The 25092-nt window shown below is 38.6% G+C and overlaps 2 protein-coding genes across 6 annotated transcripts in view; both read left to right on the forward strand.

Annotated features, from left to right (window-relative positions):
* EPS15 (epidermal growth factor receptor pathway substrate 15) overlaps positions 1-11713 on the forward strand; it is a 69297-nt gene extending 57584 nt beyond the window's left edge. For 2 of the 4 annotated variants that reach the window (XM_076340220.1, XM_076340219.1), the window contains 7 exons: positions 442-477; positions 1336-1472; positions 3090-3159; positions 4359-4435; positions 4960-5122; positions 7768-7946; positions 9806-11713. In XM_076340220.1, coding sequence (XP_076196335.1) covers positions 442-477; positions 1336-1472; positions 3090-3159; positions 4359-4435; positions 4960-5122; positions 7768-7946; positions 9806-9952 — 809 coding nt within the window. In that variant the 3' untranslated portion in view covers positions 9953-11713. The remainder of the gene's footprint in view (positions 1-441; positions 478-1335; positions 1473-3089; positions 3160-4358; positions 4436-4959; positions 5123-7767; positions 7947-9805) is intronic. The other 2 variants (XM_076340221.1, XM_076340222.1) reach the window with 2 other exon arrangements.
* Positions 11714-17348: 5635 nt separating this feature from the next.
* TTC39A (tetratricopeptide repeat domain 39A) overlaps positions 17349-25092 on the forward strand; it is a 54812-nt gene continuing 47068 nt past the window's right edge. For both annotated transcript variants that reach the window (XM_076340223.1, XM_076340225.1), the window contains exon 1: positions 17349-17510. In XM_076340223.1, the coding sequence (XP_076196338.1) occupies positions 17470-17510 (41 nt within the window). In that variant the 5' untranslated portion in view covers positions 17349-17469. The remainder of the gene's footprint in view (positions 17511-25092) is intronic.

The raw sequence follows: 25092 nt of genomic DNA on the forward strand, positions 1-25092 counted from the left end.
TCTCTCCAATGTAGATGAGGGAGTAGAACTGATGTAGTTGGGACCATGCGTCCAGTACAGAAATGAACACTTAGGAGGTACCATCCATGACACCTGTGAGAATTATCAAAACTGGGACTAAGCTTCTATCAGTGGTTAAGCCTGGATTACCATGGTAGTAAATACTGCATAGTGTGGGTGTTTATTGACAATAGTCAACAGAAATGCATCTTTGAGATCAGGCTGCTTTTGTGTGTATTTCATGCTGGTAATGAGCTACTTGATGAATAATTGCTTCATCTAATGCTAGCTCTTGTATTTCCACTGCAAATAGTGAAACTATTCCTGTGAGTGAGAGTTGTTTAAATTCTAGCTGTAGAAATGAGTTTGTATCCGAAATACTTCAACTCAGTACATGCTTTATGATAAAAAGCTACAAGTCACTTTTTTTTTTTTAAACAGGTGATCCTTTCAAAGATGACCCTTTTGGGAAAATTGGTAAGTAACTTTGTAACTTTTAATGTGTTTGTTTTTCTAAACGAATCCTGGGGAAAAGTGTCACCACTTTCAGCACAAAAAAGGTGGAAATGACCCAAAAAGTCACCATAGGATGGATATATAGCAGTAGCAGCTGGCCAGTTGTGTTAAAGCTTTTCAGAGAAGCCCATTGCCAGTGAACATCTCTCTTGCTGTTGGAAGTCTCCTTAGTTGGGATTTAAGTATGTGAAGGTGGTGAACAGAAGGCCCCAAACTCTTGCTGCTTGTTTTATATGCAAAATAGTAAGACTATACTCTTTTAAAGGCCCTTAACTTACCAACTTTCTTTAGCACTAAATATTGAAAATGGTGGGAAGTCTCTATTTAGACTGGCTGTATAGGCAGTGTCATTGCGTTACTTGCTTGGTCCTGAATGGAGTTATTGGTGACAAAAAAGCAAAATGGCCAGTAGGAGGGCTATAGCAAAATAGCATTGTGCACCAAGTGTCAAATAAGAAAACATCAATTGTGTTTGGGGAGTAAAGGAGAGGAGGGTAGGAGAGTTCTGAAAAACATTGGGTTTTGTAAAATGCTTCATTTTTAGGGGGGCTTGGCTAAAGAACCTATATGCTCAGATGATTCAGGAACTGAACCATTGGCACCATCCAAAGTTTTCATGATATGCAGAAAACGTTGGCTTGCCTAATGTTTTGAATCACAGAATACAAATTATTCACAGATGAATTTCATACTTCAAAGATTCTTGGTCTTAAATGTGTTACCTTCCTGCAGTATGAGAAAAGCAATATAATGTTTAGTTTGTAAGATACCAGGCTAAGTAAAGCTAGCAGAAATGTTAATGAGATGTTTACTTTTTAGATCCCTTTGGTGGTGATCCCTTCAAAGGCTCAGATCCTTTTGCAGCTGACTGTTTTTTCAAACAATCCTCCACTGATCCTTTTGTGACTGCTGGCACTGATCCATTTAGCACTGCAGACAACAGTAATAATATCACAGTAGGTTTGATAGCATACCTTTTACTTCCTTCTATATATGATTTGGACAAAATAACCTATTCTGTACATTTGGACATGCCTTGAAATGCTGATACTCAGAAATCATATAGATAAAAGGTTCCCTCTTACCCCATGGCTCTGTCTTGTCTTTTTTTTGTGTCCTATTTTCTAGAAATAGTCACAGATGCAATAGAAGTAAAAATAAAAACATTTTTAAAATGTTTCAGTGTGGAGCTTCATTGCTCCACAGATAAGAACATTTGAGAATAATGAACTAAGCTCTATTGGTAGCTGGTGGAACTTACTAAACATTCAAAGAAACCCAAGATTCATCTCGCCAAGTTATGTTGAGACACTTGACTTTTCCTTCCAAAGCTTACAGGATCAATAAGTATGTTCTATATCTTATCTGAAATCTGATGTGGTACAGGGTTTCCCCTCTGAAAAGTCAAGTTGTTCTATAGGTATTTGTTGTTTGGGTTTTGTTGTGGTTTTTTTTTAGTAAGAGTCATTGAAGCCCTCTCATAATGTGGAGATTCTTACTGAAGGTACCTCTTTCCAGTGTACTTAGGTGTAACTTTTAGCTGTTCACATTATAACTGAGCAGTTATTGATTAGTCTTGAGCCTCTAAGAAGGTGGAGTTGGGCATGAAACCTTTGATGTAGGATAGAACTTGATGAAGATGAGGTAATATTTAGGGCTGATAGACAAACACTTAATCTAAGAAGCTGAAATTCTTCACGTCATAAGTTTGTCTCCATCCTTTTGCCATCTCCTTTCCCTCTCAGTGCTGCTTCTGTTCATGCCTCACTTCCAATTTTGTTTGTGTATAAAATATGTGTATACATATATAAAAATTAAAGATACATGAGGATTAGGAAGTTAAGTGGCTGTAGAGTGTGCCTGAGGCAAACCCACAACAGCCATGATAGTGAGAAATCACTGCACCTAACAGTAGTGTTGTCCTTCCACATGGTATGCACATTATGCAGATCTCGAGGTCATATTACACACCACAGCCTACACCTCCAACCTTAAAAATTAGTTTTCTACAATCTTTAATACTTAATCAGTACACTATCCTTTGCCAAGTCTTAATATTCTAATATAACCAATTCTTGGTCATATTACAGTCTGATGATAACAGAAGTACAGAAGAGAAAAAAAAATTTAAAAAGGGTCAGAGCTGTGGTGTGAGATTAGCAGTTGATTCTTGCGAGATCTGTGTTTCTGAACTGAAGTTAAGTTATGCATTCATCCGAAAAGCTTTATCACACCTTTGTGGTGTTGATATCTTGTAGTTATATCTTCATGAAGATGGCTCTGGCTGTAGAAATCTGAGACCAAAATGAGTGTTAGATATTCTTAAATTTTAAATTAGTGGTTACCAAGTATGTTGCACATATTGTACCTTTATTCCATCCTTTGGAAGTATTAATCACAGTTCTGAGGAGGAGTTTCTGTAACAGACTTGTTTACTGATGCTGATAAAAGCTACGTCCAAAATACTTTATCTTAAAACTTCTAAACGGAAATAAATCGTGATTGTATTCTTAGAACAAGGAATCTTTTAAGCTGAAAAACAAGTTTCCCTCCAAAGGAATTTTTTATTTTAGACAGAGATATCGAAGAAGAATGACCCTTTTGCTCCTGGTGGAACAACTGTTACTACATCAAATGATCTAGGTAAAAGTAGATTATACACATCAGATTTCTTGGGTTTTATTTTTATTTGCTTTTGCTTATTTTTGTTTCCAGTCTTTTAACTGAATGTGTGATGGAGCATTTTAGGGATTTCCTACGTTTTCTGAATTTTTCTATAAAGTATGACATAAAGTGCAAGTTTGCAGGGGGGGTATTTTTATAAAACAAAACTGTCTCACTGTCTTTAATGCATATTGCTGAAGACTGATTCTGCAAAAATGTTCCTCTGCCTTACCTAAAACTGGTGAAATATCCTGATCTAAGTGTTTGGACTATTTGAATGGTTTGTACTGGTACCTGTTAGGGTTGTTTTTAGAGATTTCATGTCACTTTCTAAGTAACATACAAGATAGTTTTGTGCTACGAGAGGAGATGTGGGATAGAATAACTACTTAATCAAGAACTTAACAGTAAAAGTTTGCTCCTTTTGTTTTGCTGTGACCCTTCCTCATTTGAGGGCTAAAGATGTTTTAGGGAAGACTCCGATACACTGTTTTCCCAGATTACACTGGCAAATGGTAATCCAAAACATGAATCCACATGTGATTTCACACTGTAAACCTGTTCAGTTTAATTGTAGGAAAAAATGCCATTTTCTGGAGATGCAGAAGTGAGTATTGGTAAAGAAAACTGCACTTCTTGCTTTACAGTAGAATAGCAGTTTTTACATATTTTGAGGCACATAAGAATGAAAGGGTACTGTTGGATTAGATTGAAGTGATATGAGGTTTAGATACTTTACTCCACAAGTGGGCCTACAGTCAGAAGTGAGCTCTTGTTCATGTTCTTTTATATATGTATACGTGTATGTATATTTATGGATGTATGCACACAAAAAATACCTCTGTGTGTACACATACATGTATCTCAGCAGAACATCCAGTAGTATGGTTATTTGATACTTTCAGTGGAATTTAACTTTTTTTAATGTAGGAAACCAGAATACCAGTATTTCTTTTGAATTACTCTGTGTTCAGGAGAATTGTTACTCTTAATCGGTAGTTGACAAAGTTTTTGTAAAAGCTACTTAATAACTTAAAGTGCCCACCTGAAAATATTTCACTTGAATTAGTCTATGCTGCAAAATATGTAACAGTTGCTTTTTGTTGTGGGATTTTTTTCAATCTCTTTCATATTTAACTTCTAATCTCATTCTGTTTGCTTGATTTGTGTGTATTTAGCTACAGACCCTTTTGCCTCTCTGTTTGGAAATGAATCCTTTGGAAGTGGCTTTGCTGACTTTAGCACGCTGTCAAAGGTAATATGAAGCTAGTGCCACTCAGAGAAAATGCATGAAACTCTGTAGTGACAAGACATAGGTTACTGTCTCTACCAACAGTTTTTTGTTGTTACAGTTTTGCCACTACTAGAAATTTATAATGGTTGACTTTCTTTAAAAAGAGGTCTTTATAATAAATTGTCCTGCAATTCCATTGTGAAGAATGCAATGTAATCTTTGTGGCTTTATGAGTATTTTCTGTATATTTGAAGTGATATTATAATTATTATTTTTTTAAATTTGCTGAGTTTAACAGCAAAAGTATTACTTTTGCAGGTATAACTGCACTCAACTTTATATTGCTGTACACACTAAGCATTCCTGATTTTTCTTTATTTTCAATCTCCTGGAGTATGTGGATGATATGTTTAAAAACAAAGTATTTTCTTTCTGTCTTAGTCCAAATTTTCAGTTCTAAATAAATATTGCATTGTTGAAAAGAAGGGAAAGTATTAGTAGAATTGCACTGAAAATGTGTGTGTTGCTGTTTTCTTTGTTGGAAGGCCAACAATGAGGATCTCTTTAGCTCTTCCACATCAGGTTCTGTCAACAACGTGATCATAACTAAAAACTTATTTGAGGAACCACCAGCTAAAAATGAGGATGTTCCTCCTGCATTGCCCCCTAAAACAGGAACTCCCACAAGGCCCTGTCCACCACCGCCCGGTAAGAGCTGATACTGAGATGCTGTTAACGATTAGCTTCTTCAATATTGGCAATGGGACAATAATTATGAGGGGATGGTGAAGTGTCTGAATTTAGAATGAATGAGCAAGATGTGAAACAAGTCTGTTCCTGATCTGTTGGTGGTTTCCTCAGAGTTAAATTTTACGTTGTGTTGGGGGTCATAGTTTGTTTTTTGAAGAGAGAAAGGATATAGAAAACAGGAAAAAATTCAGTTATTACAAGTATCTGCAAGAACGTAGCGCGGCTGCAAATTAAATGGTTACTAATGTGATACATTGTGAATCTTGCATTAAATTATGCTTAAAGTGAGACTTCTGTGTGTTTTATCCATTGCAAAACCTCTGGTTTTAATGCAAAATGAATTAAATAGGGTTAAATGACTGTCTCAGGTTTTAAGATTAACTTTTTCCAGGTGGCCTTGCCAGAGGTCTGTGGTAGTAAACCTAGCCAATATAATAGTAATAAACCCAAGTTTCCTATGCTGTTTTCTGTTCAGTGATAGCTGAGTCCTCTGGCCTACCCCGTGACACAAACCAGTCTGCTTTCCAGAAAAGACCATGATTATCAAAAATAACAACGCCTTCTTGTGGTTGCAACAAGCCCATGTTACAACAGACCCCTCACACTCTCTTTTTTTTTTTGCATAGATTGGAAAATGTATTACTAATAGTCCCTTTTTAAGTTTCTGTCCTTTGTTTCATTTTCTTTAAAAACTACTGCATCATTTTTTCCACTATTGCGCTATATGGATCAATCTTAAGGTGTTTCGGAAAATTGTGTAGCATGAAACTTAAATATGTATTAATCTCTTTTCTCAAAAGAAGGGGAACACAGTAAATGTAGGATTATTAATACTGAAGTTTAAACTCAGCTGTTTACTTGCAAGGCATGAGCATGAACCAGATCTCACATCAACATTAGAAATTAATCAGTTTCATTGCAAATAACATTAAAACAGCTGACATAACAAGTGATGATAATTCAAATGTTTGATAGTGTTTCCTCTTATGGTGGTCCTTATTTAAAATAATAAAAAAAAAGGATTTCTGACTTCATTGTGTGGGAGTGGCTACAAGGTGGTGTACAGATCCTCTTTTAGAATGCAAGTTTCTAGTGGTGGAACAACAGCATCCTTATCAATAGATGACTAGAAAAAAGTAGCCTGTTTTGATTTGCACATATTAAAAATGATACTGTGGTTATCTTGATAACCATTCCTAATAAATTATTTTCCTAATGGAAATAAAAAATGGAGATACTTAAGTGTATTTGTTTTTAATTCTTCTCTTGGTCTGACTCAAAACAAGGGAATGTTTTTTTTTCAAAGAAATTCCCCAAAATCTTTCTCTTAATTCGTCACGCTACTGGAAAGTGTGCAGAAGGGCTGTTTGCTTGCCTCTGAAATCCGTTGCCTTTCTAGATACTGATAAGCACCCACATTTCATGATTTCTTGGGCAGATTTGAAGATTGTATATTTCATATTCTTATACTTATTAATCCTTCCCATGTAGAAATAAAATTCCCTAAATGTTATTTGAAGCTGCTTCTCCCACGTTATTCAAGACATAGACATGCGTCGTTTGCCAGTAATAGAACATCATCAGTGAGCAAGAGCTATCATGGCAAGGTTATCTGCAAAGTGTCTAAATAAATCATATATTCCCGAGGGGTTATTCTCTAAATCATTGCCAAATTAGAATCTCTTTTGGTCTATGAAAGAATTTTTAGACTAACTTGCAACAGTGATATGCAAAATAATAAGCACTTTGGTTCGATTCTGCAGTTTAAAATGGCAACAGAAGCACATTTTAAAATACGACTATTGTAAGTGTTGAACCACTTGCAGAACCCATTAATCGAATTCAAGAAACTGCAATGAAACCTTTTCTGTTAGCAGTGACATACGGAGAGAATGGTGGGATGAAATTCAGCTCAACTGTTCTTGGAAGTATTTGGGTTAATGTCCTCAAAGGTTTTGAAAGCTGACTGGGGTTAAGCTGGAAAAAGAGCAAGATAAGTGAGGACTTGTGCCTGATTCTGTTGTATCTGCAGCTACTTAGGCAAGGATTAACAAAATAGTTAAGCCTGTGATTGCTTGTTACCATACTCCTTCATTCTGTCAGTTTATAAACTACAGAAATTCCAGGTGTTAGCATAGTGAGAGGACATGGTGTTTTGAAGACTTACAAATATATATTTCTGGTCTCTGAATGAAATTGTGTGAACTTGATCCAAATAAATAATAAGAGCCTTGCTGGAATGATCATGGACAGTTGATAAGCAGAAGAAAAAATTACTGGGCTGATAGAATAGGGACTCAAAACTGTTAGAAACTCTCTTCCCAAAATAGTTAATTAGTACATAACTGTGTTCTTGAATCATTAACATACATGTGTTCCTTTTTACCTGATTACCCTTTAAGAAACTAGGGACCATACCCTCATTTTTTTAAATTGGCAACCCTTCCTCTGAAGTCATTGCAACTCCACTAGTTTACTAGAAGAGGTTGCATTCTAAGTAGCTTTTGAATTTGGTTTTGGTTTTTGGTTTTTTTTTTTTTTACTATTTTTGGCATGTTATTACCTGCTATCTTAAATTCCTTTTAAATTCATTTTAATCTAAGGGAAAAGACCTATCAATCAAATAGACTCTTCAGATTCCTTTAAACCGAGCGATCCATTTCAGCCTTTCCCCACCCCAGACATTCCCAAAGAACAAGAAGCAGATCTATTCTGTGATCCATTTGCTCCCACCAGCATCAGTAAAGAGGCTGACCCCAACAATTTTGCAAACTTCAGTACTGTGAGTAAACACTTTTTACATTTGTTTCAGTATAATGACAGCTTTGAATTGTTCACACTGAAGTCTTCAGTCTAATTTAAAATATCAAAACATGTCCCATGTACAAAAGGGATATTCCTTCTAGTTAAAACAGTATTTACATTTAGTTTACAGCTGAGGCTGTTTTATGAGTTTTTTCATGGAGGCCTCCTAGCTTTTAGAAAATAGGACTTTTAAAATGTCTATGTTCTAGGGATTATCCATTTTATCAGAGCATGCGGCAGATTTAAATTACATATCTATAACAAGCACACTGTTCACTATCCAATTATAAAAATGAAACATAAGGTGTGGTTTTAATTTAGCTGTCACTGAACTGTTTGGTCATAATTTCAATGTACTGAAATATTGATAAACAGCCTCATAACGGTATATGTTAATGAAATACAACTTGGTGAGTTTTGAATGGCTAGTAAATTCCAGACTTATGTACAATGAAGTAAAAGGTAGTAAGTGTCTCTTTATAACCAGAATCCATTTCATAGAAGTCATGGTGTCCAAGCAGTAGAAGCAAATCTAAAGGTTTGTGCATGCCTGTATATATTTTTTTTTTCCTTGAGCTTTTGCAAATAGGAGTTTTGAAAGGCATCATCTTACTTTCAAGCTTGATACCTGTTAAATGCAATTCGCATTTACAGTATCTTGATCATACTGCTTTTTTTTATTTTCAGGCCTAATAAACTATGTGCTTGATTGAAGTAAATTGAGGATCGACAGGCTCTCAAAATTGACTTGCACTGGTTGATGTGTCTTGTAGCATGATAATTTCTGAATTGCTGTTATTGATTACTGTTACTAGTTAGAGGGACCGAGAAGCCAGTTTGGAGGAGAGAGTGTGAAATGCTGAGGAGAAAACAAAAATGTTCATTATCTTTATGAAGGAAAAAATATTCTTTTCCAGCTGCAATTACTGAAAATACTAAGTGAACTATGGAGAAAACTCAAGCTTTTCTACATTTATTTCCCAAAGAAGCAGCTCAAAGCAGAAACTAGCTGGAGAGAGATATTATGAGAACCCTTTCAGACTTAATATTGGGACATTCATGAAGACATGGGCTTCACCTACCTCTTAGCTTTTCTGCATGCTGACTAGAAACAAACTTTAGCATAATCTTTTGTATTTTACTTAAGATAATACCCTTAACTGTCTCTGATTTATAATCATTGTACCACAGAAACTTAGTTCACGTTCTGTTCACATCAACATACATGGAAAGAACCTGTTCTTTTTTTTTCTCTTGTATCACACTGACCTTTCTCTATATTACTACTAAGCTTCTAACTGTACAGTTACCTTATTATTTTGCTGCTTCTTGGCAGAAGTATTTTTCATCTGCACAATTAAAACCAGTCATTTTACAGCTAATTTTTGCAGTCATTGTCACCTGGAAAAATCATCCCTAATGAAAGTAGGGTAAATCAGGATGTTCCACAGTGTGGATAGGGGTGTGTTTTGCAAAATGTTCTCCTGGTTTATTAAAAATTTTTCTTATATAGACTGGTTTTTATCCAAAATAGTTTGAATTTAAATTATAGCACTTTCTGCTCAGTAATGTTTTTGAAACTTAATACTGAATTTTGAAACATGGCATATTTCATAAAAATACATCAATTGGATGGCTTCAGTGCAGTTCTTAATAGTTAAACCTCAGACTAAGCTAATCTTAAGTGTATTAAAATTAAAAAAACAAGTAATATTTGAAGACTAGAATATATACAACATTTTGTAAGAGTGTAATTGTCCCTTAAACCAAGGACTCGGAAAGTATTAGTTACCATTATATTATTAATCTGGTTTATTTTGTTTTTTAAAAATGCAGTATTCTACTGAGGAAGATATGATTGAATGGGCTAAGAGGGAAAGTGAGAGAGAAGAGAAAGAAAGATTGGCAAGACTAAAACAGCAAGAGCAAGAAGACTTGGAACTGGCTATTGCACTCAGTAAATCTGAAATATCAGAAGCATGAAGTTTAGAATAAGATTTTGTCTTATGTCAACTGTTTTGTCCCTTTTCCTGAATACCTAACCTATTTAAATGTTAATCAGAAAATACATATATACAAGAAACTATGAAAGGTTTTAAATTTCTGAAAGTGATGTGAATGTTTCTGCTAAATTCAATCCCTTTGGTTATTGTTTGAATAATTGTGAAGTTTAACATTCAATTTCTCTCAAGTTTTCAGGAGAACAAAGTACTTTTCCCAGCTGTAAACAAATCAGTTTAAAATGCAGATAGTGAGACTGTAGTTTGACTGTAATCTGTCAGCAGTTGGTAATTGAGCATAAAATGAACATAGCAATGATTCTGTCATGGCTGACTGTCTCCCATCAAGCAGTTAGTCATTTGAAACCTTTTATCCTTCTAAAGAGATTTTAGTAATGCCAGAGTTGTGGAGTGCTTTATTTTATATGTATGCATTTAGATTTTTCTCTTCGTTGAAGATTCTACATTTGGATTTGAAATAACAATCTTCATGGAGTCTGAAGTCAGAAAGAGTATGTCTTTTTCTGAAACCTTTAATGCCTTTTCTTGCATGGTCATAGGTTTTAAGACAGACCCGTTATCTTGTTTTATAAAGCAATTAAGTTGAAGATTTATGTGCGTTTGCTGTTGGCCAAGATGACTGTCAAATTATGAGACCCCACTGCTATTTGAGCCACTTTTGCCTGTGAAATATGCAGCTGAACTGGCAAGTTAATAAGTTCAATTTGAAATAGGATTGAGAATAGAAAGAAAAAACAGGTAGTCTGATTTTTATTTTTTTTAACCACAGTTGTTTTCTATAAATGTAATTTATTGAATACCAACTGATAGTTGCACCTTAAACTGAATTATTTCTTTATGGTCACTGAGTCAGAGTAGGATTGATAGAATGTTAATGAAAATAACTTAATGAAAATAACTTATTGTTCATTTTGAAAGAACTCTATTCTGGAGAATCAGTTTCATTAAAATAATTCCAAAAAGAATAATCTTTTGCCCTATCTAAGAAAAATGGATGGCAGCAGCATAAACATCGAGAGATTGGGTTTTTTTTCTTGCACTTTTAACCTGTGGTATTTCTGTTGAAGAAATGGAAGTGTTTCAACACAGCGCTGGGGGGGAAAGGAGGAGAACTCAGCCATGCTTCAGTATATTTAAGCTCTTCCCATTACCTATCAGTGCTGCTGTTGCACGATTTTGAGGGTAGTTTTCAATTTTTCAGGAAAAATGGGTAACCTGACTGGGATGGTTTTTCTTTTGCACTGGGAAATGAGCATTTAAACACCTGCTCAAAAAAAAAAACTTAATTTTGCAAGTATTTAATAGTTAACTTATCTATACATCTTTGTAATGAGTGTACACTAATCTTGCAAATCATATGCTTAACTGGATTACATAGTTTCTTATCTTTTGTTAAAAATGTATACTCAGTGGACCAACACAATATTATATGTATATATTATATATATATTCCTGCTTTCCTTTACGGAATTTAAAGTTTTGAGTCATTTGATGTTACATTTCATGTTACTGACTCTGACTATAATACTATAATTTTACTCAGACTACCAACAAACCACTGCTGTGAGCTAAATGGCATTACTTTATGAAGTTTTAACTGTTTTTTTTTTTTTAATCTTGTTCAGGTGGGATTAGCCTCTATTTATAGACTTCCCTTTTGTTTAAAAATTCTAACAATAGCCTGTAATTATGAAGAAATAAAGTTTAAGTACATAAGTGTGAACTGTTTGCCTGTGTTTTCAAAAGGGTGCTGTGAGCTGTAAACCAACATGTAAATGTAATGCAAACAATATGAAGTGTTCCAATTGTAGTCTGACGGGAGTGGGTTAATTTGCAGAGAAAAAAGTTGCCTGAATCTTGAGGTTAGCTGAAGTGCACGCTAATCCCAGCTGTCACTTGCTTCATTAGGAGTTGTGGCAGCTTCAAAGAAAATTCGGGCGACTCTTGCCCAAGGATTTTTGCCTGCGCAAGGGTTGCAGAGCCCAAATGTTTAGATACTTAAGATTTATCTGTGAAGATATATAAGCATCCTCTACTGGCTGCTGTCAACATCCAGGGCTTCAGAGATCTTTAGTTTGACCCAGCATATATGATTCTTCTAAATATGTCTGTCAGCATAATGTCTCCCTTATGTCAAGGTATAGACTGCTTGGTCAGAGGTTTAGGAGTTTAGCAACCATTTACATGTGTCTTTTGATCCTTTTGTTACAGCAGTGCTAGGTTTTAATATACTCATCTAAGTGGACCCAAATCTCTTTGCCTATTTTCTTTTAATGAGACATCGGTTGGATTAGGCAATGTAATATCTTCGTTAACTTTATCAAGTTCACACACATTCTTGAAGCTATTTGAAACCTTCTGCAGGCTGTCCATTTTTTTTCCCCTTTTAAGTCCCCTGTCAAGTTTCCATCTTGGGCACACTTTGCCTCTGATTATGCTGCTTTCAACCCTCTCTCCCCTCCAAATTGTATGCAGTCCATTTAACTCTTTATCATGAAACTGAAGATGGTTGCTAATCATCTTGAATAATTTGATATCGTCAAATATTTCAATATTTGATATCCTCTTTTCACTGTCTTTCTCTAACTTCCTATGCTGTCATGTAAAAGTTTCTATTGCATTCGCAGACTATCATTGCACTCAAAAGATTGAAGAGATTATCTAAGGTCTAGCAGATGAATTGGCCACTTGACAGTTACCTTTCTGATGCAAGTTATCTGAAGCAACTTCACTAGAAAATGTATTGGAAGAATGTACTGGGAATTAATGTTAAGTCTGTTACATCACTGTGAAGTATTGACGAAGAATAAAATGGCAATAAAGGTGCTTAATGAAGGAACTGACGTACCGGGTTGACTTTAAGTGGAGTTCTCTAGAAAGCTGTCTGCTTCAGCACAGTGGACTTCAAGCCAGGAGACTTGATGTGACAAAGAATACTGACCCTTCTACTTAATACTTAAAAACTGTTGTGTTAGACCTCGGTATTGGGCTTACCGGTTTCTTTGGTTCACGTGGACTTCCTTGCCGTCCTTTGCCACCTGATGCACCCGCTGTATGTCACCTCTTCACAGAAATAGCATCCAGCTGTCAGAATCATGTTGCCTACTGTTGTTTCCCCACTAACTTCTCAACAGTTTCATTTAGCTACTTAAATTTAAATTGACTTTCAGAATTTGAGTATTTAGCAAAATTATAACTTTACTATTGGAATGTTTTAGTCATGCTTTAGCCTGAATCTTCAAAGTGATTGTGTGCATGGATGTGCAACCTCATGTTTTTGCAATACTGATGGAATGGTATTTTTAGATGATAATGTTTTTAGATAATATAGAGAGTACAGGTTTAATTTATAAAAGGGTAAAATCAGAAAAGTAACGTATCTGTTCAAAATATTGGCAACTAAAGTCGTATGTCTTCTCTTTATGGAATTCCATATCATGTCAGTGAATGCTCTTGAATTTAATTCCATTGTTAATTAGAGTGAACATGAAGGTTGGCTGTCAGATGCATCCATTTTTTATCATAAGAAGGAAGAGGATCTGTTTGCCTTTGTGCAATGATAAAACACAAGACAATGTCAAATTAAAAGCAGATAGTCAACAGTTCGTGCTGGAAGTAGACAGTAGTTTTCCCAAATTGAAGATCTATCTTGATGCAAGTTTGAAACTTACCCTTTTGGTAGGTAAAGTGGAGCTTTAGTTACCTATATGAGTGTTATTGAACTTTCTGTGGAGTTGTGTTTCTAGGGAGCTCCGAGGCTAAAATGAAGAAAGCTGCTGTCTGCACTCACTGCAGAACTATAACTCAGTACCCATGCAGGGAGGGAAGACAGCATAATGTTAAGGAATTTCTTATGTGGAGAAAAGTCAGGGAGGGGAAAAAAAAGTTAAAAAATTTTTCTCCTGTGCTTATAGACTGACAGATGAGTATGAGAAGCCCTTGTTGCGGGTTTTTGTGGGAAGCTTCACAGTAAATTTTGGCCTGTGTCAGTTACCCCAGAAAAGATTGGAAGGAACTTTTAGTTTGTCAGGTGACAAGCCATCAAGTCTAGGTCAGTAATGTCCTGAAACAGAAGTCATTTTCATCTACAGTCTGTTTAAAGAAACATGAATAACAAAAATACATAAATAATATCAGCTGCATTGCCATTCCTTGCTCAGAATACTTAAGAATTCCTGTTGTGAGAGATCTAGAGCTGCTAGAACCTTAGATTTTAAACTGAAAACAAAAGTTTTTAAAGCAGGTGATCAGGTAGCTAGCTGATAGAGGGGAAAAATGCTGCATTGTTTGGATGTGTATTCAAGAGGTCAGGATGTTGTTTCCAGTTATCTCTTGCTGATTTATTAAATGATTTTGGACAAACGACTTCTTAATGCTAATCTGTTTCCTGTTTTCTAAGTGACAACGGGTCTGATAGCGTATTATGTAACTGCTGTAATTCAGAAAGACAATCTTGTGCAGAGTAAAAAGAATTTTATCCCATTTTACTTGTGTGTATCATATAGGTAGGAGAGGTGTTATAAGGTGTTTTCTCCGTTAGTATGAGCAGCCAATTGCACTCTAGGACTATACAAACAACTGGAAATAGATTACAAATTTGACAGAAGTGCTGCTTTAAACAAGGTAGTTGCTTGAGGATTTAGTTTGCTGATGATACAGGGTGAAATTCTTACCTTTGACTTCAGAGGTCTGTCCCAGCTGGCATTGGTCAGCAAGAGATCCTTGTAACACTGTCTGCAAACTGTCAGCTTTCTCAGGTTTGCATCTGACAGTGCCCAAGTCAATACAAGGATTCATCCTGATCCACTTACTTAGACTGATTTTCCTGTGTGGACAGATTCAATATTTATTCTGTTTAGACTATGTAGCATTGAACTTATATTCAAAAGCCAAAAGGTCTTTAGGATTGTTTTCCACAGAATGCAGCCTCTCTTGAGATGTTACATGAACAGGTGTGGTCACTTACTGGTTTCGGCAGGGATAGAGTTAATTTCCCTCCTAGTAGCTGGTACAGTGCTGTATTTTGGATTTAGGATGAGAATAATGTTGATAACACACCGATGTCTTAGTTGTTGCTAAGTAGTGCTTACACTAGTCAAGGACTTTCCAGCTTCCCATGCTCTATCGACTGAGAAGGCTGGAGGTGCACAAGAAGCTGGGAGGGGGCACAGCCAAACTGGCCAAAGGGACATTCCATACCATGTGACGTCATGCTCAGTACATAAACTGCGGAAAGCTGGGGGGGGGCGTGCTGCTCGGGGACAGGCTGGGCATCGGTCAGTGGGTGGTGAGCAATTACATTGTGCATCACTTGTTTTGTATATTCTTTTATCTATTATTATTTTCTCTTCATTTTCTGTCCTATTAAACTGTCTTTATCTCAACCCATGGATTTTACTTTTTTTTCTTCCCAATTCTCTCCCCCATCCCACGGGGGGGCAGGGTGAGCAAGCAGCTGTGTGGTGCTTAGTTGCCAACTGGGGTTAAACCATGACACACAGAAAAAACTGATTTTGAAAGGCTCAATGGATTTTTAGGTAAAATCCTTCATGTAGATTTTTTTTTTAATACATATCTGAAGGTCTATTAATACCTCCTTAAATGCTTTTCTGTAATATAGACTAGGGTCTTTGAGTTCTAAACAGTTCTGAGGAGTTTGGAGTATTAATCCTATTTTGGGCCCATATCCAGTAATAACTTTTACTGAATAAAGAATTTGGTTGAGGTTCAAACCAGTGACCCAGAATCCTGAAAACTGTATGTAAAAGTACTAGTTGAATGTTAGTCGTAGATTTAAATTCTCTAATTTTCCTTAATAGGCGATCAATTTATCTTAAAATATTTATTTTACTGTCATGAACATGTCTGTTCATGAACATACAATAAGATGCTCAGGAGAATAACTAATTCGAACTGCACTTAAGCTAATGATGCAACTTTGTCCTTCTGTTTTAGCTTTTTCAACTTTGTCCCTACAACATAGAATTCCTAAATGTTGTAAAAAGCAATTTAGAGCAGGGTGGTTATTAGGGTGTTCTTTAGGTTAAATGTGACTGGCTGTTGAAGATAGGCTGTATTTAAAGTGCAGAACTACATGGGAAGTCTCTCTTCATTATGAAAGCTATGAGCTGGAGCGTACGAGCTTCACAATTCAAAAAACTAAATGTAAGTAAGTTATGCTGAAAAATGTGGTTTTGCATCTGTACCAGAATAGCTCTGTGGAGGTGCTTGTCACCACTCCTTACAACATCCCTCATTGATCTCAAATGTTTGATGTAGCTAAGGTAATCATGAATTTTTGCCTGTTGTCAGGCTAAAGAATCATGTTCAAATTGATCAAATGTGCTTTCTTCAGTTGTCTTAGCTTCTCTCAAAACAGCTGCACCCCGTGCACTGGAGCGTGAGGCAGGCCTGCCGCCTACCTCTCATTCACATCACGAACCACGTTGTTGGTGTTCAGCTAATAAATGCTTTCTTTTTTTAACCTTATACACCCACTGTTCTCATTAATGTGCCCATTGTTTCATTATGTCAACCAAGTTCTTCTGTTTGTCTTGCCACTCCCTCTGCCGTGTATACCTTTGCCTTCCTTCCCCTGTTCATTTCCTTCCACAAACTCCTTTCTTTTGTTAATCTCTTCTCAACTGTTATCCCTGAAGCTGCAACATTGATATGATTATAATACATGAATGGCCAAATTAAAACAACTTTTCAGTATTGCATATCTATCAGTAATTTCAACTGGTTTAGCTTTTTTTGACTGTACTTTAAATTATTTTAAATAATTTGTTCATAAACTGATAAATTTGAACGGTAAGCACTGTTGGGTGTTACTCCTTTTGTACGTTTAACTGACCATTGTGATTTGGGGTAGAGGGCTCCACCCAGGCAAACACTTTCTTGGGAGCAGGCTTTTACAACGTGTAGGCTAATTTAAAACTCCGCTAAATATGCATTATACGTTCCTCCTGTTTTTTCTCAAGAGGAATTAATGACTCTAATTCCAGCACATAATAATAATGCACGGTTTCCTCTCAGCTGTTCTTGGGGCCCACCTGGGCTCACCGCAGGCCTCCCTTCCCTACAGTTTAACAGCTGGCTGAAGCCCTTCATCCCACCCAGCAAAGGCCCCAAGTCCTGCGCTAGTACCGGGTGAAATGTCCAACTATCGTTGTGTGCCCAAATACTGCGTTATTATCGTTACCCAAGGGAGGTGGCCGAGGCAGGCCCCCGCGCCCTGCCCACGGCCGGCGGAGAGGCGGGCGCTGCCGCAGCCGCGCACCTGCGGGGGCGGCCTCTCCTCCCGGGCCCGGCCCTGCCCGAACATGCGCCGAGGCTCGCCGCTGCCGCCGCTTCACACCATGCGAGGTAGCTGCGGCTGCCGCCCGCGCCGGGGAACAGCAGCACCGCCGCCAGCCCTCGGCTCCGGCCTCCCTTCCCACAGCTTCTGGAGCTGGGGACGCCCTTCGCGACTCCTCTATGGACTCCCGCGCGGCCAATAGCGGGAGCGGCGACGCCCGGTACGGGGCTGAGGCGGGGCGGGGGGGCCGCGGCCGTTGGAGGGGGTGCCGGAGCCGTTACCTCAGGCCGCGAGGGACAGCGGGGGTCTCTCCCGCCACAGCCAGCGCCTGCAGCCGCCGGCGGGGCGGTTGGGGTGTCCCCTGGGAGCAGCACTGCCTCACCCGAGGCTTTGGGAACGCTCCCGTCCCGGGTGGGAAGACCCGTCCCGGTACTAGCCGAAGGTCTGGTCGCAGGAGGCGCCGGCGCCCTGGCGGAGCGGGATGAGGGCGGCTTGTTTCCCGGATAAGCAGCCCGCCTTGGTCTGAAGCCTGTAAATCGAGTTTGGTACCTGTCTGAATTACTCCCGACAGGCTGTGAGGAGTCGGTGCCTTTGTAGCTTCAGCACTCCTTGTCTCCTCGCTGTGGTCTTGGGGTCGGTCCTGCCCCGACGCAGGCCGGGACCACCGGGCAGGTGCTGCCCAGGTGCAGCTCAAGATGGGGCCGAGCCGCCCTTCGATCTGCTTTTGCCGCTGAACTGCACACAACTTTGAGCAAACGACTCTGTCCATCTGTGCATCCGCTTACCGACCTGAACGCAGTGGCTGAAGGGGCAGAAACTGTTTTTTGCACTTTCAGGGGCTTTTCTTTTTTTTCTTGGACAAAAGCATTAGCTTAAGGTAATTACATACCTGTGCTGCAGTCCTTCAGTAGTTACATGCAAATTAACTTTGGTCTTCACAGTGTTGTTTAAGAGCAGTGTCATGTCTCTGAAGTCTGTGGAAGAGCATGGAAGACCAAGTCCTTTTCCTTGAGCTCCTGTTTGCACAGCTTGCAACACGCCTTAACAGTGAAACATTGACATTAATTACTCTGTAACTCAATGCCTTCTTGCTCACCCTTATGAACAAGCTGCAGGTGGATAATTTACCTTTCTCCCTTCCACGTGTGCACTCCCACTGCCCCTAAAATACATAAACTTCCATTGTGTGCATGTGAGGGAGTTGTTTCTTCAAAAGCTGAATCAGTGTGCAAATAACATTCTTCCCCAGTGATGACGGCATGTTAAATTTTAGACATGGCTGCATTAAAGGCTTGTTTGTGGATTCCCTATTTGACATAAGACTTTTGAAATAATCTGCTTTATAATCTATGCAGGAGTAGAAACTTTTAAGAGTGCAGTTGTTTGAGAGGTCAGCAAACCATTTCTCTGCTTAGAAGAGTGGTAAAGGGCGCGTTCATGGCTCTTCATGAAGGGTGGGAAGTGGTGTTTTGCTCTCTTTGCCTGCATGCTTTCCCTATATCTTAAAGTTGAAAACAGCAAACATCAGCGCAAGACTTCAATTTGTCTGCAGAAACCATGATGGAAAACGTTTCCTGAATTTTAGAATATATAAGCTACACAACAGTGTTCATTTTTTGGTGGCATCTATATTAACGTTAGAGTTAGAGAGTGGAGGTAGGTGGTCTAGTGGCACTTAAAGCAGCAAAGTCCCGCAGGATTAAAAAATACAGAGTCCGTTAGCCCTGCCAATGATTCAAAATGACACGTGTATTAGTATTTGTAATACCCTTATACAATTTTGTTGCCATGTTCTCTCTCGATAACTCTTTAATGGACCAACAAATTTTTTTTTTTTTATTTTTTTTTTTTTTTTTACTCTCTAGGGTGGGAAGGTGGGCCATATGTTTGCAATAATGATTTTAAATGACACCATTAAATGACTTCCAGGTCTTGTGTTTGCATTGACAATAGTAGCAGCAAAGGCTGAGAATTGCGATTGTGACTGCATTGCACTTCAGAAAGTTTTGAACGTACAGAAGAACGTTTGCAAAGATGTTGAGAAGCAGGAAGGAGTTTGCTGAATTTTGCTAGATTGGGCAGGTTGTCCCAAAAGTCAGACTGTGTTACTGAAGCTGCTGGAGAACTTGGTGCTGGGTCCTCATCGCCTTTCTGTAGCTCCATCTACTGGAACCTGCTGTCACATTCCAGTGTAACATTGCACTGGTATGTAAAGTACTGCAGATGTTTTGGATACTGTACTACAAAATGTTGAAAACTATGTATCAGAATTTTTCCTAATTTTTGGAAAAAATATTACTATTTCATTATTGTAGTTCACATTTTACTTAAAAAACTCCTTTAAAACCCCGATGAAGCTCCTAGACAGTGTTTTTGCAGGGCTGAGCTTCTGATTTCTTAGGTTTCAGATATATTTTGGGAATAGATTGACATTATTAGCTCATAGTTGGAGGACACGATGGTCTAGTGGACTGGTTGGAAGTAAAACTAAATGCCAGATTTTTTGAGTAGGGGTGATGGAAAATGACTTCCTATTTTGCAGGTTTTCAGCTTTTGTCTTCACTTTGATAATAAAACTTTCAGTCATCTTTTGTGGAAAAAACTATCAGAAGAGAGTCTGAATGTTAGGATGGTCATTCAGATATACTTGATTTAATGGCTTGAATCTCGAATGCAAATCAAATAGAATGTAGTACTGAACTTGCATGTAATTTTATCTTTCTTTCTCTTTGGCTCTAACTAAAATTGTCATCCTGAGCTGATGAAATCTTCTCACTACGTCTGCATCAAAGTTTTTAATTTTGACCATGTTTCCTGTCAGAAAGGGGAAAAAATGCCAGAAAGATCCCAGACTGCTCTGATTCTGAGTTCAAAATCAGCCTTGCTTTTTTTGTTTGTTTTTTTTTTTTATCCTCAGGTAGCTTACTTAGTTGTTTTGCACTCTGAAATGGAGAGAATAACTGTCTGCTTCTTGAAGCTGTTGTGCCTAAGAATAACTCTTCAAAATGGCTTTAGAAATACTGAGTGCCAAGAAAACTTGCTGCTAGTACTTTTTTCCTGTTCTTGAGTATTGATTCAATAGGCAGGTTCAAGAGAGTTATAAAGGAATATTGAAGTGCTATTAATTGGAGAGAAAGTGGCATTGTTATTGGTCAAGGTACCATGAAGTATGCTTTGCAGATGGCTTCTGAAATATAAAGTCAGTTTGTTGGAAGCTCTCAGGGAAACATAATCTGAAGTTTCATGTAAAGCAATGAATAAAGGCAAAGCAACAATCCTCTATTTGTTAAAATATTTTGTGTCATTCCTTTTTTTTTTTATGAGAGCCTAAAGTACTGTTCAGCAATGGAATTGAAACAAAAGCATGATTTTTTTTTAAGTTGCAATAAAACACATTACAGAGTAATTTATTTTGAAAACGCTTTGCATAGATTTAATGCAAAAAAAACCCCAAACCAACAAAACCAAAAACCAAACCAAGAAACACTTCAGCTCAGATGAAGTATTGCAGGAAAATGCCTTTCGGGCCAAAATGTGTATTTCATCCCTTCCATGTTCATCACCACACTGAAGTCTGAAACAAGTGAAGTGTAAGCCAGCATAAAAAAGTACAAACCAGACTACAAAACACTGAAGATGCATAGGTAACTACTTTGTAATCAACCAATCAGTCTTTATTATTGCTAGGTAATGGAGAATCCAACCAAAAGGGAAAATTGTTCAACATCCCTCCCTAAATTCCCACTGAATCTTATTTCAGAAATAATACAGACCTCTGCCTTGATCTTGCAGTCCTTACAAAAACAAACCTCTCAGATTTTGTCTGGCTTCTTGTCATGAATGTGGCAGACGTGAGCTTGCATTTTGCTTGATGCTTTTTTTGTTAGTATGGTGGGTGCCTAAATGTGCTCAACACCATTGCAAGACAATGGTCTAGTGCAGCTCTTGTTGATTTCTCATTAGTTTTAATATGAACAGGATTAGACCTTTAAAACCGAGAGTAACTATGTCAGAAGTGTAGGTTGACCAGGGGCAGTAAAACTGTGAGAAGTTAGAGGACTTTGAGAAAAGAGCAAATTAGTATTGTAAGGTTGTCTAAAGACCTTAAGACTCTTAAAAACCAAAAAGGCATGATATGAATCACATCTGTCCTTCAAAGTGACAAAGGTTGTAGAGCATTTGAATTGAAAAAGAAGAGCTGTTAAAACTTGCTAAGCATCAATACAGAGTGATTTGTGATTAAAATGTAATTGCAGTGTTCCTGTAAATTTCTTTAATGCTGGATATATTAGTTTTCTTTTAATTTTGACCCTGTGTGAGCTAATTTTTTCTGTGTACATTCCAATAGGTTATTGGAGTTCCAGGATGCTTGGATTGATAATTTGTAATTTGCCAGACTATATTGTGTATACATATATTTTCCATCCTCTTTGATGCAGGCAGTTCTACTAACTGGGAATAATCACCTACAGTGATGCATTTAGCCCTCTGTGAGCAGTCATGGCGGTACAACATGGAAAGGGAACTGCAAAAATGACACCAATACTTTTTATTTGTCTGAACAAACCTATCTAAATGAATTTATTGCGTTGTTTGCCTGTTCAAATACAGGATGAGAACTGTGAGTGTAATGCAACTTAGATCCTGCTTGGTGCAAGTTAAACAGTGGTGGAACCGAGGGCAGAACACAAGTCTACCGATTCCCTGGACTTTGTTCTGCTCACTTGACTGCTTTGCCACATCTCTTTGTTTTGTTAGCCTTCACTGAAACAGAAGGGCCGAAAGCTTGAGTATCTTTTTAACAAAAGACCTTTTACATTGCTGAGGCATCAACAACTTGGTGGTTTGAGAGCTGAGTTAACCTCAAAAATAAACTGTGTCGTACTCCATGTACAACTTGAAATACTGACTAAGATCTCCTGAATTCCAGAATTGCATCACTGTTGTGTCTCTATGCAGAATATTTGGAGAACGTGAATGTTGAAACCAATTGCTTTGTTGTTAGAAGTAATGGCATTTCTGCAGCACCGAGTCTTAGTCACAGGCCAGAAATGTGTTCAAGAACACAGAAAGATAAATGCTGAGATATTACTAGCTTGGCACACAGAACAGGAAAGGATATGGTAGAATTAATTTTCTTGCATTAACTTATTTGCTTTTGAATTATGAAGAAATTTCTGTATTGTCTGAAAACTGAATAGCAACAAATTATTGTGAGAACTGCTTACTGGTTCTCCTTTTCATGATAATGAGAGAGCTGTTCATCAGAGATTATTTCTGATCTCGTGTGGGTTTGGAAATGTTTGCAAAAGAGGAAGAGAATTCTTCTCAACTGATGTGCTTTTTGTTTTCTTTGAATGTAGCGATTTTTTCAGTCTCAGGCTCAGAACATTTGTAACGCAGTGTTGCTCAAAGCAATCATCTGTTTACAAAAGTAGTAGTCATTGATTTAGGAATGACCTGGCAAACTTGAAAAGGCTAAAGAAAGAAACCCCAGGTGTATCCTGGTATCTCCTAACGTCTCTCTGATTATCCAGCATTACGAGAACAGAAAGTGGTGTCATGGCAAGAATTTCTATATTCAGTGGTGATATTTTTGCAAACATACAATGGGAAGGACACCCTGGTGTCAGCGACAGTACTTACCACATGTGTTGGCCTGCGTATCAGCAAGCCAGGTTGGGTTCATGTGCTGGAGGTGTCTTAGATGGTTTTTTGTTAAGAACTGAAATGCAGACCTTTGAAATGTGCTTTGGGATGCCCCTCACATCCATGAATGGTTGAAGTGTTAGCACTAATGAAGCTTTGGTAGACCGAGTGGCACAGTGTTTGTAGGGAGCAATATGGTTTTACTACTCCTTCCTGTTTGGAAAAAATGAAGCTGCTTTGGGCATGTGAGACTAATCTCTTTTCAGTTCCGTTTCATACTCTATAAAGAAATTGTTTAACAATTTATTACTTTTTTTCTGACTACGTGGCTAGAAGCAGCCTTCTCTAAATCTCTTTGTAAAGACAGAGAGAATGTAATGCTAATTGTTGTTTCTCTGTACATACTGAGCTCTCCACCATCATAGTAGTAAGGTGTGCTGCCAGGCATAGAATCATAGAATAGAATCATAGAATCATTGAGGTTGGAAAAGACCTCTAAGATCATCGAGTCCAACCGTCAACCCAACACCACCATGCCCACTAAACCATGTCCCTAAGCGCCTCATCTACACGTCTTTTAAAAACCTCCAGGGATGGGGACTCCACCACTTCCCTGGGCAGCCTGTTCCAATGTTTCACCACTCTTTCAGTAAAGAAATTTTTCCTTACATCCAATCTAAACCTCCCCTGCCGCAACTTGAGGCCATTTCCTCTCGTCCTATTGCTAGTTACTTGGGAGAAGAGACCAACACCCACCTCGCTACAACCTCCTTTCAGGTAGTTGTAGAGAGCAATGAGGTCTCCCCTCAGCCTCCTTTTCTCCAGGCTGAACAGTCCCAGTTCCCTCAGCCGCTCCTCATAAGACTTGTTCTCCAGACCCCTCACCAGCCTCGTTGCCCTTCTCTGGACACGCTCCAGCACCTCAACGTCCTTCTTGTAGTGAGGGGCCCAAAACTGAACACAGTATTCGAGGTGCGGCCTCACCAGTGCCGAGTACAGGGGCACGATCACTTCCCTACTCCTACTGGCCACACTATTTCTGATACAGGCCAGGATGCCATTGGCCTTCTTGGCCATGTGGGCACACTGCCGGCTCATGTTCAGCCGGCTGTCGACCAACACCCCCAGGTCCTTCTCTGCTGGGCAGCTTTCCAGCCACTCTTCCCCAAGCCTGTAGCGCTGCATGGGGTTGTTGTGGCCGAAGTGCAGGACCCGGCACTTGTCCTTGTTGAACCTCATACAGTTGGTCTGGGCCCATCGATCCAGCCTATCCAGGTCCCTCTGCAGAGCCTTCCTACCCTCGAGCAGATCAACACTCCCACCCAACTTGGTGTCGTCTGCAAACTTACTGAGGGTGCACTCAATCCCCTCATCCAGATCATCAATAAAGATATTAAACAAGACCGGCCCCAGTACTGAGCCCTGGGGAACACCGCTCGTGACCGGCCGCCAACTGGATTGAACTCCATTCACCACAACTCTCTGGGCCCGGCCATCCAGCCAGTTTTTGACCCAGCGCAGAGTCCACCTGTCTAAGCCGTGAGCCGCCAGCTTCTCTAGGAGAATGCTGTGGGAGACAGTGTCAAAGGCCTTGCTGAAGTCCAGGTAGACCACATCCACAGCCTTTCCCTCATCCACTAGGCGGGTCACCTGGTCATAGAAGGAGATCAGGTTGGTCAAGCAGGACCTGCCTCTCATGAACCCGTGCTGGCTAGGCCGGATCCCCTGGTTGTCCCGCTCATGCCTTGTGAGCGCCCTCAAGATGAGCCGCTCCATAATCTTCCCCGGCACCGAGGTCAGGCTGACATATTCACTATTGACGCAGGTAGCTTAAAAGAGCTGCAAAAATACGTGTTGGTGCAACCCAGTCCTTTCCACCAGTGCTGTCTTTTAATAGCGTAAGATTAGCATTATCATGTAAAAATTGAAACTGTATGTTACACTGAGAGCCCTTGATATAAAGGGAGTAAAGGAGGCCAAAACACCGTATTGTCCAAATTGTTAAACATAAAATCAAGAGCAAATACTTCAAAATTACTTAAGAGGAAACTTCTGAGCTGAAATTGTAACCCTTCAGATGAACAGCTATGTTCTCCTTTCCTTCTATGTAGTAAGACTGGGTCCGAACAGTTTCTGTTGTGTTGCAGAAGAAA

This window comes from Aptenodytes patagonicus, chromosome 5 (assembly GCF_965638725.1).
Source record: "Aptenodytes patagonicus chromosome 5, bAptPat1.pri.cur, whole genome shotgun sequence".
Classification (NCBI taxonomy): domain Eukaryota; kingdom Metazoa; phylum Chordata; class Aves; order Sphenisciformes; family Spheniscidae; genus Aptenodytes; species Aptenodytes patagonicus.